This window comes from Cryptomeria japonica, chromosome 5, assembly GCF_030272615.1.
Source record: "Cryptomeria japonica chromosome 5, Sugi_1.0, whole genome shotgun sequence".
Taxonomy (NCBI): domain Eukaryota; kingdom Viridiplantae; phylum Streptophyta; class Pinopsida; order Cupressales; family Cupressaceae; genus Cryptomeria; species Cryptomeria japonica.
Genome location: NC_081409.1, coordinates 286,091,995 through 286,103,902, shown reverse-complemented (window position 1 = coordinate 286,103,902; position 11,908 = coordinate 286,091,995). Strand labels below are relative to the sequence as shown.

Genomic DNA, 11,908 nt, shown 5'->3' with positions numbered 1-11,908 from the left:
TTCTACAATGCCTAAATTATTGGGTTTTACAGAGAGGCAATGGAGGTAAGTTGACATTAATTTTGCTTGTCATGCACGCGATCTTAAATTCAATGGAAATAATACAGGGTTTCCAAACACCGATTCACGTGCAGCGAAACTTGAGATAAGCTGTAATGCTCACGGGTGCACAAAAATTCATTATTGAAAGTTAAGACCTCGAACGTATAAATTCGTATCGGCTATCCTCCTCCACCAAGTGTAAACTAGCAGCAGCTTTCATCATATTTCATTTGCTTGCTTGATTGCGATCAAGAAACATGATGAAAATGAGAAACGGTGCAGTATTGCTGGTAATGGTTATTGTTTGCTTTGCAAGCATCATGGTTGCTGCAGTGGAAGCTAACTGTCCTCCCCCTCCTCCTCCCAGAAGAAAAACTTCTCCCCCGCCACCTCCCAAAACTTCATATTCTTCACCTCCTCCACCACCCACCACTTCATCTCCTCCTCCTCCTCCCACCACTTCATCTTCTCCACCTCCTCCACCCCCCACATCTTCATCTCCTCCTCCTCCCCCCACCACTTCATCTCCTCCTCCTCCTCCTCCTCCACCCCCCACAACTTTATCTCCTCCTCCTCCAAGTTCGCCAAGTGGTGGGAATTGTCCACTAAATGCATTGAAGTTAGGAGCATGTGTGGACGTTCTGGGAGGGCTTGTAAACGCCACCATTGGAGATCCCGCTGTGAACACGTGCTGCCCTGTTCTACAAGGCGTTTTGGAAATTGAGGCAGCCCTCTGTTTGTGTACAACTATTCGGCTTAAGCTTTTGAACCTCAACATCATCCTTCCCATCGCACTTGAGCTCTTCATTCAATGTGGTCTCACCCCTCCACCTGGATTTACATGCCCACCTCTTAGTTAAACATGGGAACTCCGCAACAGCATGCCTCTTTCTTGAACGTAGACTTAGATTTCGTGTTGGATTTGATTTGCTTTATTTATATGCCTTGAAATGTATTCTGTATTTCCGCTATATTGTTTAACGATTGCTAGTGGCTATGACCGAGGGGATGAATTGATGACCGCATGCGGTTAGTAAACTCGCTTAGAGTGACTATAAATTCATCGTTTCGAATAATGAATCAATATTGAGTTTGAATAAAATGCATATCTTTAAGCTAAGATTCCTCTAATGTTGGTTCATTTTGGCATACGCCATTTCTATCTGTTGATCTATGATTTCATCGTTCTTCTTGCTTTATCATATGAATATTATTTGAGAAAACAGTGTTTAATTATGAAGTCAGGACTACGCTGACAGAAAAATGAAATAGAAGTAATTTGCGGGCAAATAAGCGAGAGTAATGTTTTAAGCATGGTATTAATCGTTCCATGATTGTTTTTCTTCTATTATTCGAATAGTATCACGAGACAATTTTTATTATAAGTTTTTATAGAATCTTTCAAAAATATAAGAACTAGTATTTGCACCAGAACTAGTATTTGCACCAGGAGGTTCAATGATTAGCTTTTGTCTATTCAGGCATCAGAAATGGAAATCTTGTCAAGAAGAGTTAAAAAAAACTAAGTCCCTCTTTGGTAAGATTTTCATTTCTATGGCTGGATAGACATATCCCAATGATTAGGCCAATAGTAAAATATACTTTGAAGAGTATAAAATTAGTAAAATATACTTTGAATAGTAGAAAATTAAAGTGTTAAAATGTAATGTAAACAAAGTTATTTTGAAATATGAAAATCTAAATACAAATCAATGGAAATTAATTTGAAATTATATAGTTATCATTCTAAAATTCAATTACAATACACTAGACACAAAATTTCAAATTCACAACAAAAGTGAGTTGCTTCTTTACTTCATTTTATTTATTTAACCCTCAAATGAATGGAATTTTGCTAGTGATAATTATTTGTAATGTAAATGAAGTAATTTTAAAATATAAAAAATTTGAATACAAAGAATCTGGCTTGCAATACATGACACAGAAAAACATTAAATTCACAACAAAGTTGCAAAGTGAGTTTCTCTTTTACTTCTTTGGAGCACATGGCAATGAGTCTTCACTAGAGTTCTTTGTGTTAGTGTTTGTAATTTTTTTCTTTTTTGGTTTTTGAATCATTTGTCCACAAGCCTTGACATTCTTACCCATGAAAATGGGAAATTCATCCATTCCAACTTGATCGAACAGAGATAGAAATAATGTTATGGTTAGTGTTAAGATTATATTTACAATTAGAATTAATCTTAACTATAAGGTTGGGATTAGGATACTGGACAAAAATAAATGTACTATTTTTAATATTAAGCCTTATGGAAGATTTCACTTCCACAAATTCTCTAAACATTTTTTTAATTTATAATTGATAGCAAGGTGGAGTGACCCATTAAATCATCATAAAAAAATATTTGATTTTTATTTTTAAATAAATATTTTCATGATTTTTCTTGACCTTGTTTTGAAGCTTTTTCTATTTTTATTTTTATTTTTAAATACATGTTCATATAGCTTTTCTTCTTGATTTATGATAACAATACATTTCTATTTTATTGGACTTGATCCACCTTGAAAATTTTGTATTATTTAGAGAACTGTTGGAACTATTGGATGAAAGAGTTGTTTTATTTATAATGAACAATATATATATTATATTATAATTTAAAAAAGAAGTTTCTAAGAGATGTTTTCTCCCAAAATTTGATAAAGCATTTTGATTGAGCTACACATGAAACTTGGTAAAAGTATTTATAATATTTATTTATGGTGAAAGGCAGGGAATGGGGATTTGTCAGCCTTCAAATGCTGCAACTCTATTTATGGAGCATTTAGGGGGTAAAATTGAAAATATTTATTTGTCAATCAATGAAAATGGTGTGATGGGTTCGAACCTTGGGCTCTATGTGTCTCTTGTTACAATAATTTCTACAAAGATAGAAATTTAATGGCTTGAAAGTAACTCAAACTTGTTGCCCCTAAAACATTCTGCATATTGGCCATAACTACAACCCGATTAGCTTTGAAGGTGCATTTAAGCTTTAATATTTACACTTGATTGTTTTGAGATAAGAGATGAATATTTTTTAAATGTAGAACTGATTTTAAAAAGTAACTTTTTAGATGTATTTTATTTGAAGAATTTTTTAAAGTAAAAGGAATAATGTTATATGAGATCAAATATGTAAGTTAATATATTCATCAACAATCAATCAATAATTATATTGTTTTTGAGGACTCCAACATCATTATGATATATTTTACTTACTAAATACACGTGTGTGTGTGTATGATTTAAAATATTGCATACAATCATATAAAAAAGCTTGCATAAATTATTATACTTATCACAATGTATAGAGATGTTTAATTCATGGATTTGGGTACATTAAATATATTTGAGTTTGGATGTCAATATGTCTTCTTTGTTCTTGATGTTGTTCCTTCTAGGATAACTTTGTATGATATCTGCACATGAACAAAGTTGAGTAGTTTTAAATTTATGTATTGCAGATAAGTAAACATTTTAAAATTAAAATCATCTAAGTCAAAATAGTTCAAATAAGGAGTTCAGTGTAGTTTGTTATGACTATTAATAATAAAAATGTTACCCCAAAAAGAATACAAAAAAAAATAAAAATTTGCAAACATTAAAAATATAATATAATTTTTATAATGTAATTATATTTTGCTAATATATTTAATAATTTTTATTATGTCAAATTAAATATCATTTATAGTAAATATATTTAAATTAAAAAAATAAAAAAATTAGATGGAAAATTTTTTCAAATATTTTTATTTAAAAAAAATAAAATACAATACTATTCTTTATTATAATTATTTACTTAACCTACATTAATAAAAAAAATATTATATTATTCTTTATTATAATTATTTATGCAAATAACTCTTACTCTTGTTACTAAAACCATTTATTGTACTATGTTTTATAAAAATATTTGATTTTTTCAATGACTTAATCTCTTTAAAAACCTTGGAAATGCTTCACCCACTTCTACTGAAACTCATTTTTCAAAAGGGTTTGACAGAGGTGAATTTGTCCTACTTAAATATTGCTATACTCTTAATTTATTCTGTTTAAAATTCAAAACTTTTCATGTCATTTAAAGAAAAAATACAAGTCATTTAAACTTCTACAACTTCAAAGAAAATATGCAAACTCAAAAAACTAAGTCAAATTATCCATTATTTGGCCAACTAATTTGCCATTCACCTCACTATTCCTAAGAAATGGGATTATATATATAAAAAGTCTAAAAAGATGCTATTTATGTGGAATGACAATGATTGCTAGGAAGATTACAATTTATTATAAAATTGTAGAAGAGATTGTAATTTTTCATCATTTTGTTTGTTTATCTCCAAAGAAAAGGTTATAAGTGACTAAGAATATCATAATAATTGTTCATGGAAGGGGAAGTTCCTTGAAAATCCTTATGCACCACATAATCCTTCATTCACACCATGTACACAAACCCAAGGATTTCTTCTATTTGTGTGCCATAATTGGTAACATTGTGGTAAGACTATAGTCAAGAAAAGATCAAAGAGCAAAGAAAACAAAGATGGTTATGTAGTGATTTGCAAAGAGAGGAGGAATATGGAAAATAATAGGAAACAATGCAAATTCAAGCAAGGTTGATCTCCTTAATTTTCTTTTTAAGGGCCTCTTGGGTTTCCTTGACCTCTTCTAGCTAGAGCTTGGTCCCTACCATCTTAATCTCGGAGTCTATATCATTGATATTTCTACCCACCTTATCCCACAACCCCATAATTCCAACAAGATCATTACCAGTTCTTTAAAATCTGTCATCATCCAAATCATTGACCCAAGTGTTAGCCCTGGCCTTCACCTCGGTCACTGCATCCATGAAATTGACTTTTTTATGGCCACATTCATCTATGCAAAGAGCCATTTTAACAGGTTGTCTTGTCTTCGCACATCTTCATGTGGGTCCTTTACTATTTTAGTTAGGATAGAGGTAGAGCTTATAGGTTTGATATTAGTAGAGGAGGGAGGGTTTATGGGGGAAGGGATAGGGTTAACACCATTTTTAGGTCAAGACCAACTTGACCCCATGGTGTCTGACAAGTATAAATCATCTAAGGAAAGAGAAGCCAAAATCATCAACAATATCCATATTTTGTTGCATCTCAAGCTGAACATCCACATCCTGGTCCTTTTTGGTGGAGGCAACGACCTTAAATTTGGTCATTCTAGTAGGGTTTTTCCTAGTGGGTATTTTAAATCCTGAAAGAGACACTTCTCTAGAATTAGAGGGAGTAAGAATAAGGTCCACATATAAATTGGTATCATAGGTTGATCCAATCTCAACATAAGGGACCCCACCAAAGGGGGTTAGAGCTAGGTGGAAATCATACAATCTATGAATGAGGTGTTGATGAAGAGGGGGTTTACCCTTAACAATAGATTTAGAAACAAATTGAGACAAAGAAAACATAACCCAAAAAGAAAAATCCATTCTTATCCTATGGTGGAGATGATTTAACATGGGAAAGATCTGCATATGGAATCTCCTTTTCCTGTCATCCAAGGTGAATTACTTCATAAACAATAGATTTGTGTCCTTCCAAATTCCTCATAGCTCCTCCGTATTGTAATCACTTTGAAGCATGGAAACCCCTTTCACCTAGTTAAAAGAACCAATCAAAGTTATCCTTGTAGTTACCTTTGGGTTTTGGGGGAAAGGATATGCCATCAAGGGCTAGTGTAGCCACCTTCATTATATTCTCTAACAAAACCACACAAGTGACATTGCCAATCTTCACATTACCATTATCCCAGATATGAATGAATGTAGTAAAGAGCTTAGGATCATGGCTAGTCATCCCCTCAACATAACTATCCATATTTCGATTAATCACCTTATTCCAAAGTTCCCCATTACTCTTAAATTCAGAGAATTCATCGAGTTAGGCCTAGATCAAATCACCACTCATATCTATAGAATAGAAAACTGGGTTGAGAAAATGACAAGCCTCAGGATATAGTGGTAGGTGATACCAAAAATATTTAAATCTCATTGCCTTAATGAGAAAGGAAAGGAAAAGGAAAGAAAGGCATGTACCAAAAAGGAAAGATTGGGATTATTCATCATTAATAGGAAACTCCTTCAAAATCATAGCATGAGCCTCTATTGGGATTTCATGCAAGTGAATCCAGAATTTCAAAATCATTAACCTACGTGCCCAACCCTACAAACCTGTATGCCACAAAGTTTCCTTCCCGTCGCACATGGTAGAACCTAGCATCTTCGAGAGTAGGAAGGGCAACATGAAACTTGGTGATGAGTGGATTAGATTTCTAGTCTAGTTTAGCCACCCCTTTAAGCTATTGGCAAATGTACACTCCAATGAGAAATTGTAGTTGATTTAAGGTATTGTGATTGATGGCAACCTTACAATCCTATGGAACTGACAGGCACCGACACAGGCATGCACTGGCACAAGCAGCGACAGTGGCAGCGGCAACGACAAAGATGATTATCGACACCCCAACTGACAGGATTTTATTTTGTATTTAATTGTAAAATCTTTTTGTAAGCCAACAAGGTGAATTGTAATAGGACTCATATATAAGTATGAGATCTTGTAGGATCATTTGTGTAAAAATGGAATGTAATAGGCATATGCGAACATGTGAATATTAAGGCAGATTTTGGAATAAGGTTTATGGAAGTTGTATGAGCTTAAACCAGTACTGAACCTGGCATAGAAGATGCTGAACCAAAGCAGTACATGATATTGGATTTTCATAATCCATTTTTGTAAGTCAGTGAGACTTCCCTTTTTGTAGTTAAGCAGTAAGATTTAGGCAATTGGCCTTCCTGCATGTGCAGGCTCCTATTGTAAGTAATATTAATTTATTGGCCAATGAGTGAATATTGTGGGTCACAAATCCCACCGAGGTTTTTCCCACACCGGGTTTCCTCATTAAAAATATTGTGTTATGGTGTGATTTCTATGTTGTGGTTATTGATCTTGTTTACTGCATTATTTTTGGTTTACCAGTACACTATTTTAAAATGTAATTTGTTTAATAAGATTAGAAAATCTGTTAACCGACAAGATAATGATTCACCCCCCCACCCCCTCTCAGTATCTTTGGGAATCCTAACAATTGGTATCAGAGCCTGGTCCTCTATTTTTAAAAGTCTAATAGCTTGAGGAAGATTCTGACACTGGTACAGATGGAAAACCTGAGAAAGCAATTGGAAACAACTCTTGTAGATTATGATGCAGAAAAGTTGAAAAATAAGAAACTTGAAGATGATCTGAAGGCTGCATAGGAAATCATTCAAGGACTTCAATAAAATATCAGTATTGCTAGGAACAAAAGAAAAGAACTTCATGAGAAGATACATAGTGATGATGATGTAAAAGAAACTCTTAATGATCTTGTAAGAAAGATGAAGCAAGAAAACATGATCTTGAGGAATGAGATGCAAGATATGACTATGAGGTTTTGTAAAGATATTGAAGACAAAAAGAAGAATGAATATGACCTGGCTAGGAGAATCAATGATGCTGGAAATGGAAATCTAAGACTTAGTCATGCAAATGATATGTTGAAGACAGATCTGATTCACTTGGAGCATGATAAAACTGAACTCATGAGACAAAAGGATTTCTTAGAAAATGAGTTGGCTACTGCAAATCAACACAAGAAGAAATTCAAGAAAAGCTCAGAAGAACTTGATGACATGCTGAAAAATTAGAAACCTAATGGATATACTAATGGTCTCAGCTTTGAAGTTGGTGAAAGCTCTGGTACTGCAAACAATCATGATCACAATAAACCGGTAAGACAACCTAATGCATATAAATTTAATGGGAAATTATTTAACTGTAACAAGTATGGTCATAGAGAAAATCAGTGTAGATCTAGAAACTATCAGAACACCAATGCACCCACCGGTCAATGTTCTAAATACAACAAAATTGGTCATAATTCAGAAAGCTGCATAATGAATGTAAGATGTTATGTTTGTGGAATATTTGGACACTTATCTAATCAATATAGAACACATACCGGCATAGGATATGGAAAAGCTATTCAGAAAAATAATGTGACTTGCTATGCTTGTAACAAGATTGGATATATTGCAAAATTTTGTAGAAGTAAGGCATCACCGATAAATAACAAATGACCCAGTTTGAAAGGTAAAGAGAAGGTTGAATAAGTAAAGAAATAATTTTCAAAAGAATGGATTAGAAAGTCAGATCAGAATGTTAATGAAGATATTCCATCACCGGTAGAACAAAGTATCACTCCACTGGAAAGAGATTCTTCATCTAATTGAAAAGAAATCCTTTGGGGGTATGGCAATAAATTGAAAAACATGCTAGTTTACCTTTGATTGATGGTGAGAAGTTGAATTACTTCTTTACCGGTAGATGTGTTAAGTTTCACTTAACCGGTAGACATTTAATGTGGTAGTTGAAGGAAATGACATTATAAAGCAAGTGTTTTGCACTCTTTTTCATTCACCGAGCATTCAAATTTCCTTAGAGCGCAAAAAACTCAAGCGAAGGCATCCGCAACTAGAAGTGAAGCAAATCATTCAAGCATTCAAACCTAAAGGCAGATTAAGGTATTTATACAATGGCTTCCTCCTCTACACCTGAATTCATTGCAAATCCTATAGTAATTGATGTGTTAAAATGCCCTAAGCCCGTATTTAAAATCATTCCTGAAGTAGCAAAGAAGGATGATAACCTAAGAGAATTTTATAAAATACCCAAAGGAGTTGCTTATGCTGAGGATCCTAGAATTTACATACATTGACATATTGAAGAACTAGGTGCTGATGAGATTATGAACATGTATAGGACAATAATATGCGATGAAAATGGTAATGTAAAATCGAAACACAAGATAGTTGAAACCCTAGGTTTTGTGGAGATACTTAGCATTCCTGATTTTCTCAAAGAGGTTATAAGGATTGTATTGAGTAGAGTTCATGGGGAGTTATTTTGGCTAGATTACATTCATAATATAGCAAAAGAAGCAGTTAGGGCAGTGCAGGATTACCTTCCACCGGTAGCAGGCCTGACAAGACTAAAAAGGTTCCAAATGACACTATAAAGACCCTACCCGATGCAACCTATGACAAGAGATCCTTAAGAGTCAATGATGTAAAGGATATCAATGTAAGATTCATTAGCATGATTCTTGGATACAAAGATACACATGCCAACAGATTAAAATATGTTTCTAGTTTATATATCAAGAGTGCTTATGACTTAGTAAACAATAATGCGAAGATTGACATTTGGGAGTGGTTAAAAGATGAGCTAATAGACAGTTTGAAGAAAATTAAGGGTGACAAGAAAGGCACATTTAGATTTGGTAACCTACTTGTATGTCTATTGTTGTATATCACCAAGGAAGCTCCAGGTATTGGTAGAAAGGATTTTGGATTTGCCATTCTGGTAGGAAAACAACTTTTGGATATTGTTAATAACATGGGAGATGATAGTGAGAAGAACATAATTGAACACTTTCAAGCACTAAAGGCTAGAATGAAATATAGGGAAAGATTATCTCAATCAATAGTTGATAAATATCAAAAAGAGATATGGTTTTTTATATAGAAGGATTAAATATTGATGGAGGCAGTGGTTCCAAGGACAGTTTGGGGTACAGAGATGGGTTATGGGGTAGATGAAAACATAATAGAAACTTATACAAAAACCCTTCTAGAAGCCCCTAAAGAACCAACAAAAGAAGTATTTGGAAATGCAGAAACTATTAAAAGCAAAGTTCAATCACAGAAATGAATAAAGAAAATAGAATAGACAATTAGAAAGGCAACTAGACAGGCAAAAGAAATCAAGCAAGATATATTGAATAAAACTGGTATTAAGGAAAGTGAATTGGAAGGACTACAACTAGAAACACATCTTTCACTGGTTGGTACCTCCTTTAATAGCAAAATATCGGCTGAATTCAAAAGGGTAGAAAGAAAAAGAAAACCCTCACTGGTACCCTCACCTGCTCCCAAGAGAACAAGACGGAAACAACAGGCAGTAAGGCCTCCTGCAAGTAAAATTACCCCAAGGAAGAAAAAGGAAAAACAAGTTGTCCCTCCCTTAGACAACCTTTTGAATGAAATAAATGAAGATGGTAACTTGTCAAATGTTAGCAATTTGTATAACACTTTCACTAATGAAGAAAAGGAAAGCATAGAAAACAATGTTATTCTACAGTTAGATATTTATAAGAAATTTTTGATAGAAGTTGTAGATGATCTACCTAGTGACTTGTACAAAAGGTTAGATGTAAAAAGGTTAGCAATGGTTGAACTGGACAAGAAGATAAAGATAGAGAAACTACTTGTAGTTCACCCAGTAAGATCAACCGAAGAGATTGATGAACTAATAAGTGAAGTAAATAGGACTGTATTTTCTACCGGTCACTGACATGTAGCATTAATGGCTGGTAGAGTAAATGAGATCACTGAAGAGACAACGGACAGATGGGATATCTTCTTTGTAGAGAAGGAAAAGCAAGAAGAACTTAAACGACCAAAGACTTTCAAAGTCTATCAAAAGGAAAAAGATAAAGGTAAAGGTAAGGTAGGTGGTCCTCCGAACATAAAAGTAACAGATAACTTGCCCCCACCTTCTTCTGATACTCCACCGGCACAAACTATTGACACACCACCAGTAACAGACAATGTTGAGAGTATGGAGACAACACATGAAGACACCAATCTTGATTATGAGGTGTTGTATACCATGAATATTGACACTCAAGAAGTCAACATTGTGGTTGATAAGGAAACAACTGAGAAGAGAGATGTCACGACTGAGCCACCGACATAAAACATTGCAGTTGAGACAAATGTTGAGGATACAGTTGGAAATGTTGAGATTGGGATTGAAACACATACTGAACAATCAACTGATCCCCTAGATACTGGAAAGACAGAAACCACTAATGTACACACTGAAAAACCTACTAAGCAACTGGCTACTGATAAATCTGTTGAGATACCGGCACTAAACAGTTTAGAGGTACATACAAAAACCGCTAGTTAACACTAAGACACAAACAGAGAAATGGGCAATGGAAAGTATAGAGAAACCGACAGAGGTACATTCTGAGAAACATGAAGAGGAAAAGGTTCAAATAGATATAGTGCCACCGACAATAGCTGAGAAGCCCAAACCTTTTCTAGTAGAAATGCAGACTCAAACTGACCTACTAGAGGTCAACATAAGCAAAGAGGTTACTCACATCGGCAGATTCCAAATTGTTAAGGTAGTTGGACAATCATCTGGTTCCTCCTTAACAAAATTCAAATCGACAAATATAATAGAGGTATTACTAGATTCCATCAAGAAAATCATAGAGTGTAATGCACAGGCATATAAGGAAATTGATGACACCATATCAAGTTTGAAACTGATTGCACCCAAGTGCAATGTAGAAAATAAAGATTCTTTGAGTCAACTAGACACATTGTCTAAGTACATCACCGACAATCTTTTGACAATTGATCAGATTAATGACAAGACATTCAGTGAGAAAATAAACAAGGAAAAAGAAAAATTATTTGAAGAGACAATAAAGAAGTGCATGGAACACATTGACACCCTCCTATCGGCACTAAACAAAACTTTAATGAAATTTAAGGAGTTGTACAGAGACACTGGCAAGACTGATCTACTAACAGTGGATATTGACAAGGAAATCAACATAGTACGAAAAGAAATAAATGACATAGCTGACAATCTCATTGGTTCATTAGAACGCATATCGATAATAGAACAAGAGATAGTAGGTTTTGAGGAAAAACTTGAAAAATTAGAAAAGATAAATGAAAGTATAAAATACAAGGCTAAGGAACTCAAATGTAGA

At 33.9% G+C, this 11,908-nt stretch overlaps 1 protein-coding gene across 1 annotated transcript; it reads left to right on the top strand.

Moving 5' to 3' along the window:
• The first annotated feature begins 251 nt into the window (after positions 1-251).
• On the top strand, positions 252-1,152 carry LOC131043996 (36.4 kDa proline-rich protein). Its single transcript, XM_057977260.2, has one exon. The coding sequence runs from the start codon at positions 300-302 to the stop codon at positions 900-902; it is 603 nt and encodes a 200-aa protein (XP_057833243.2). The 5' UTR covers positions 252-299; the 3' UTR covers positions 903-1,152.
• Positions 1,153-11,908: the final 10,756 nt, after the last annotated feature.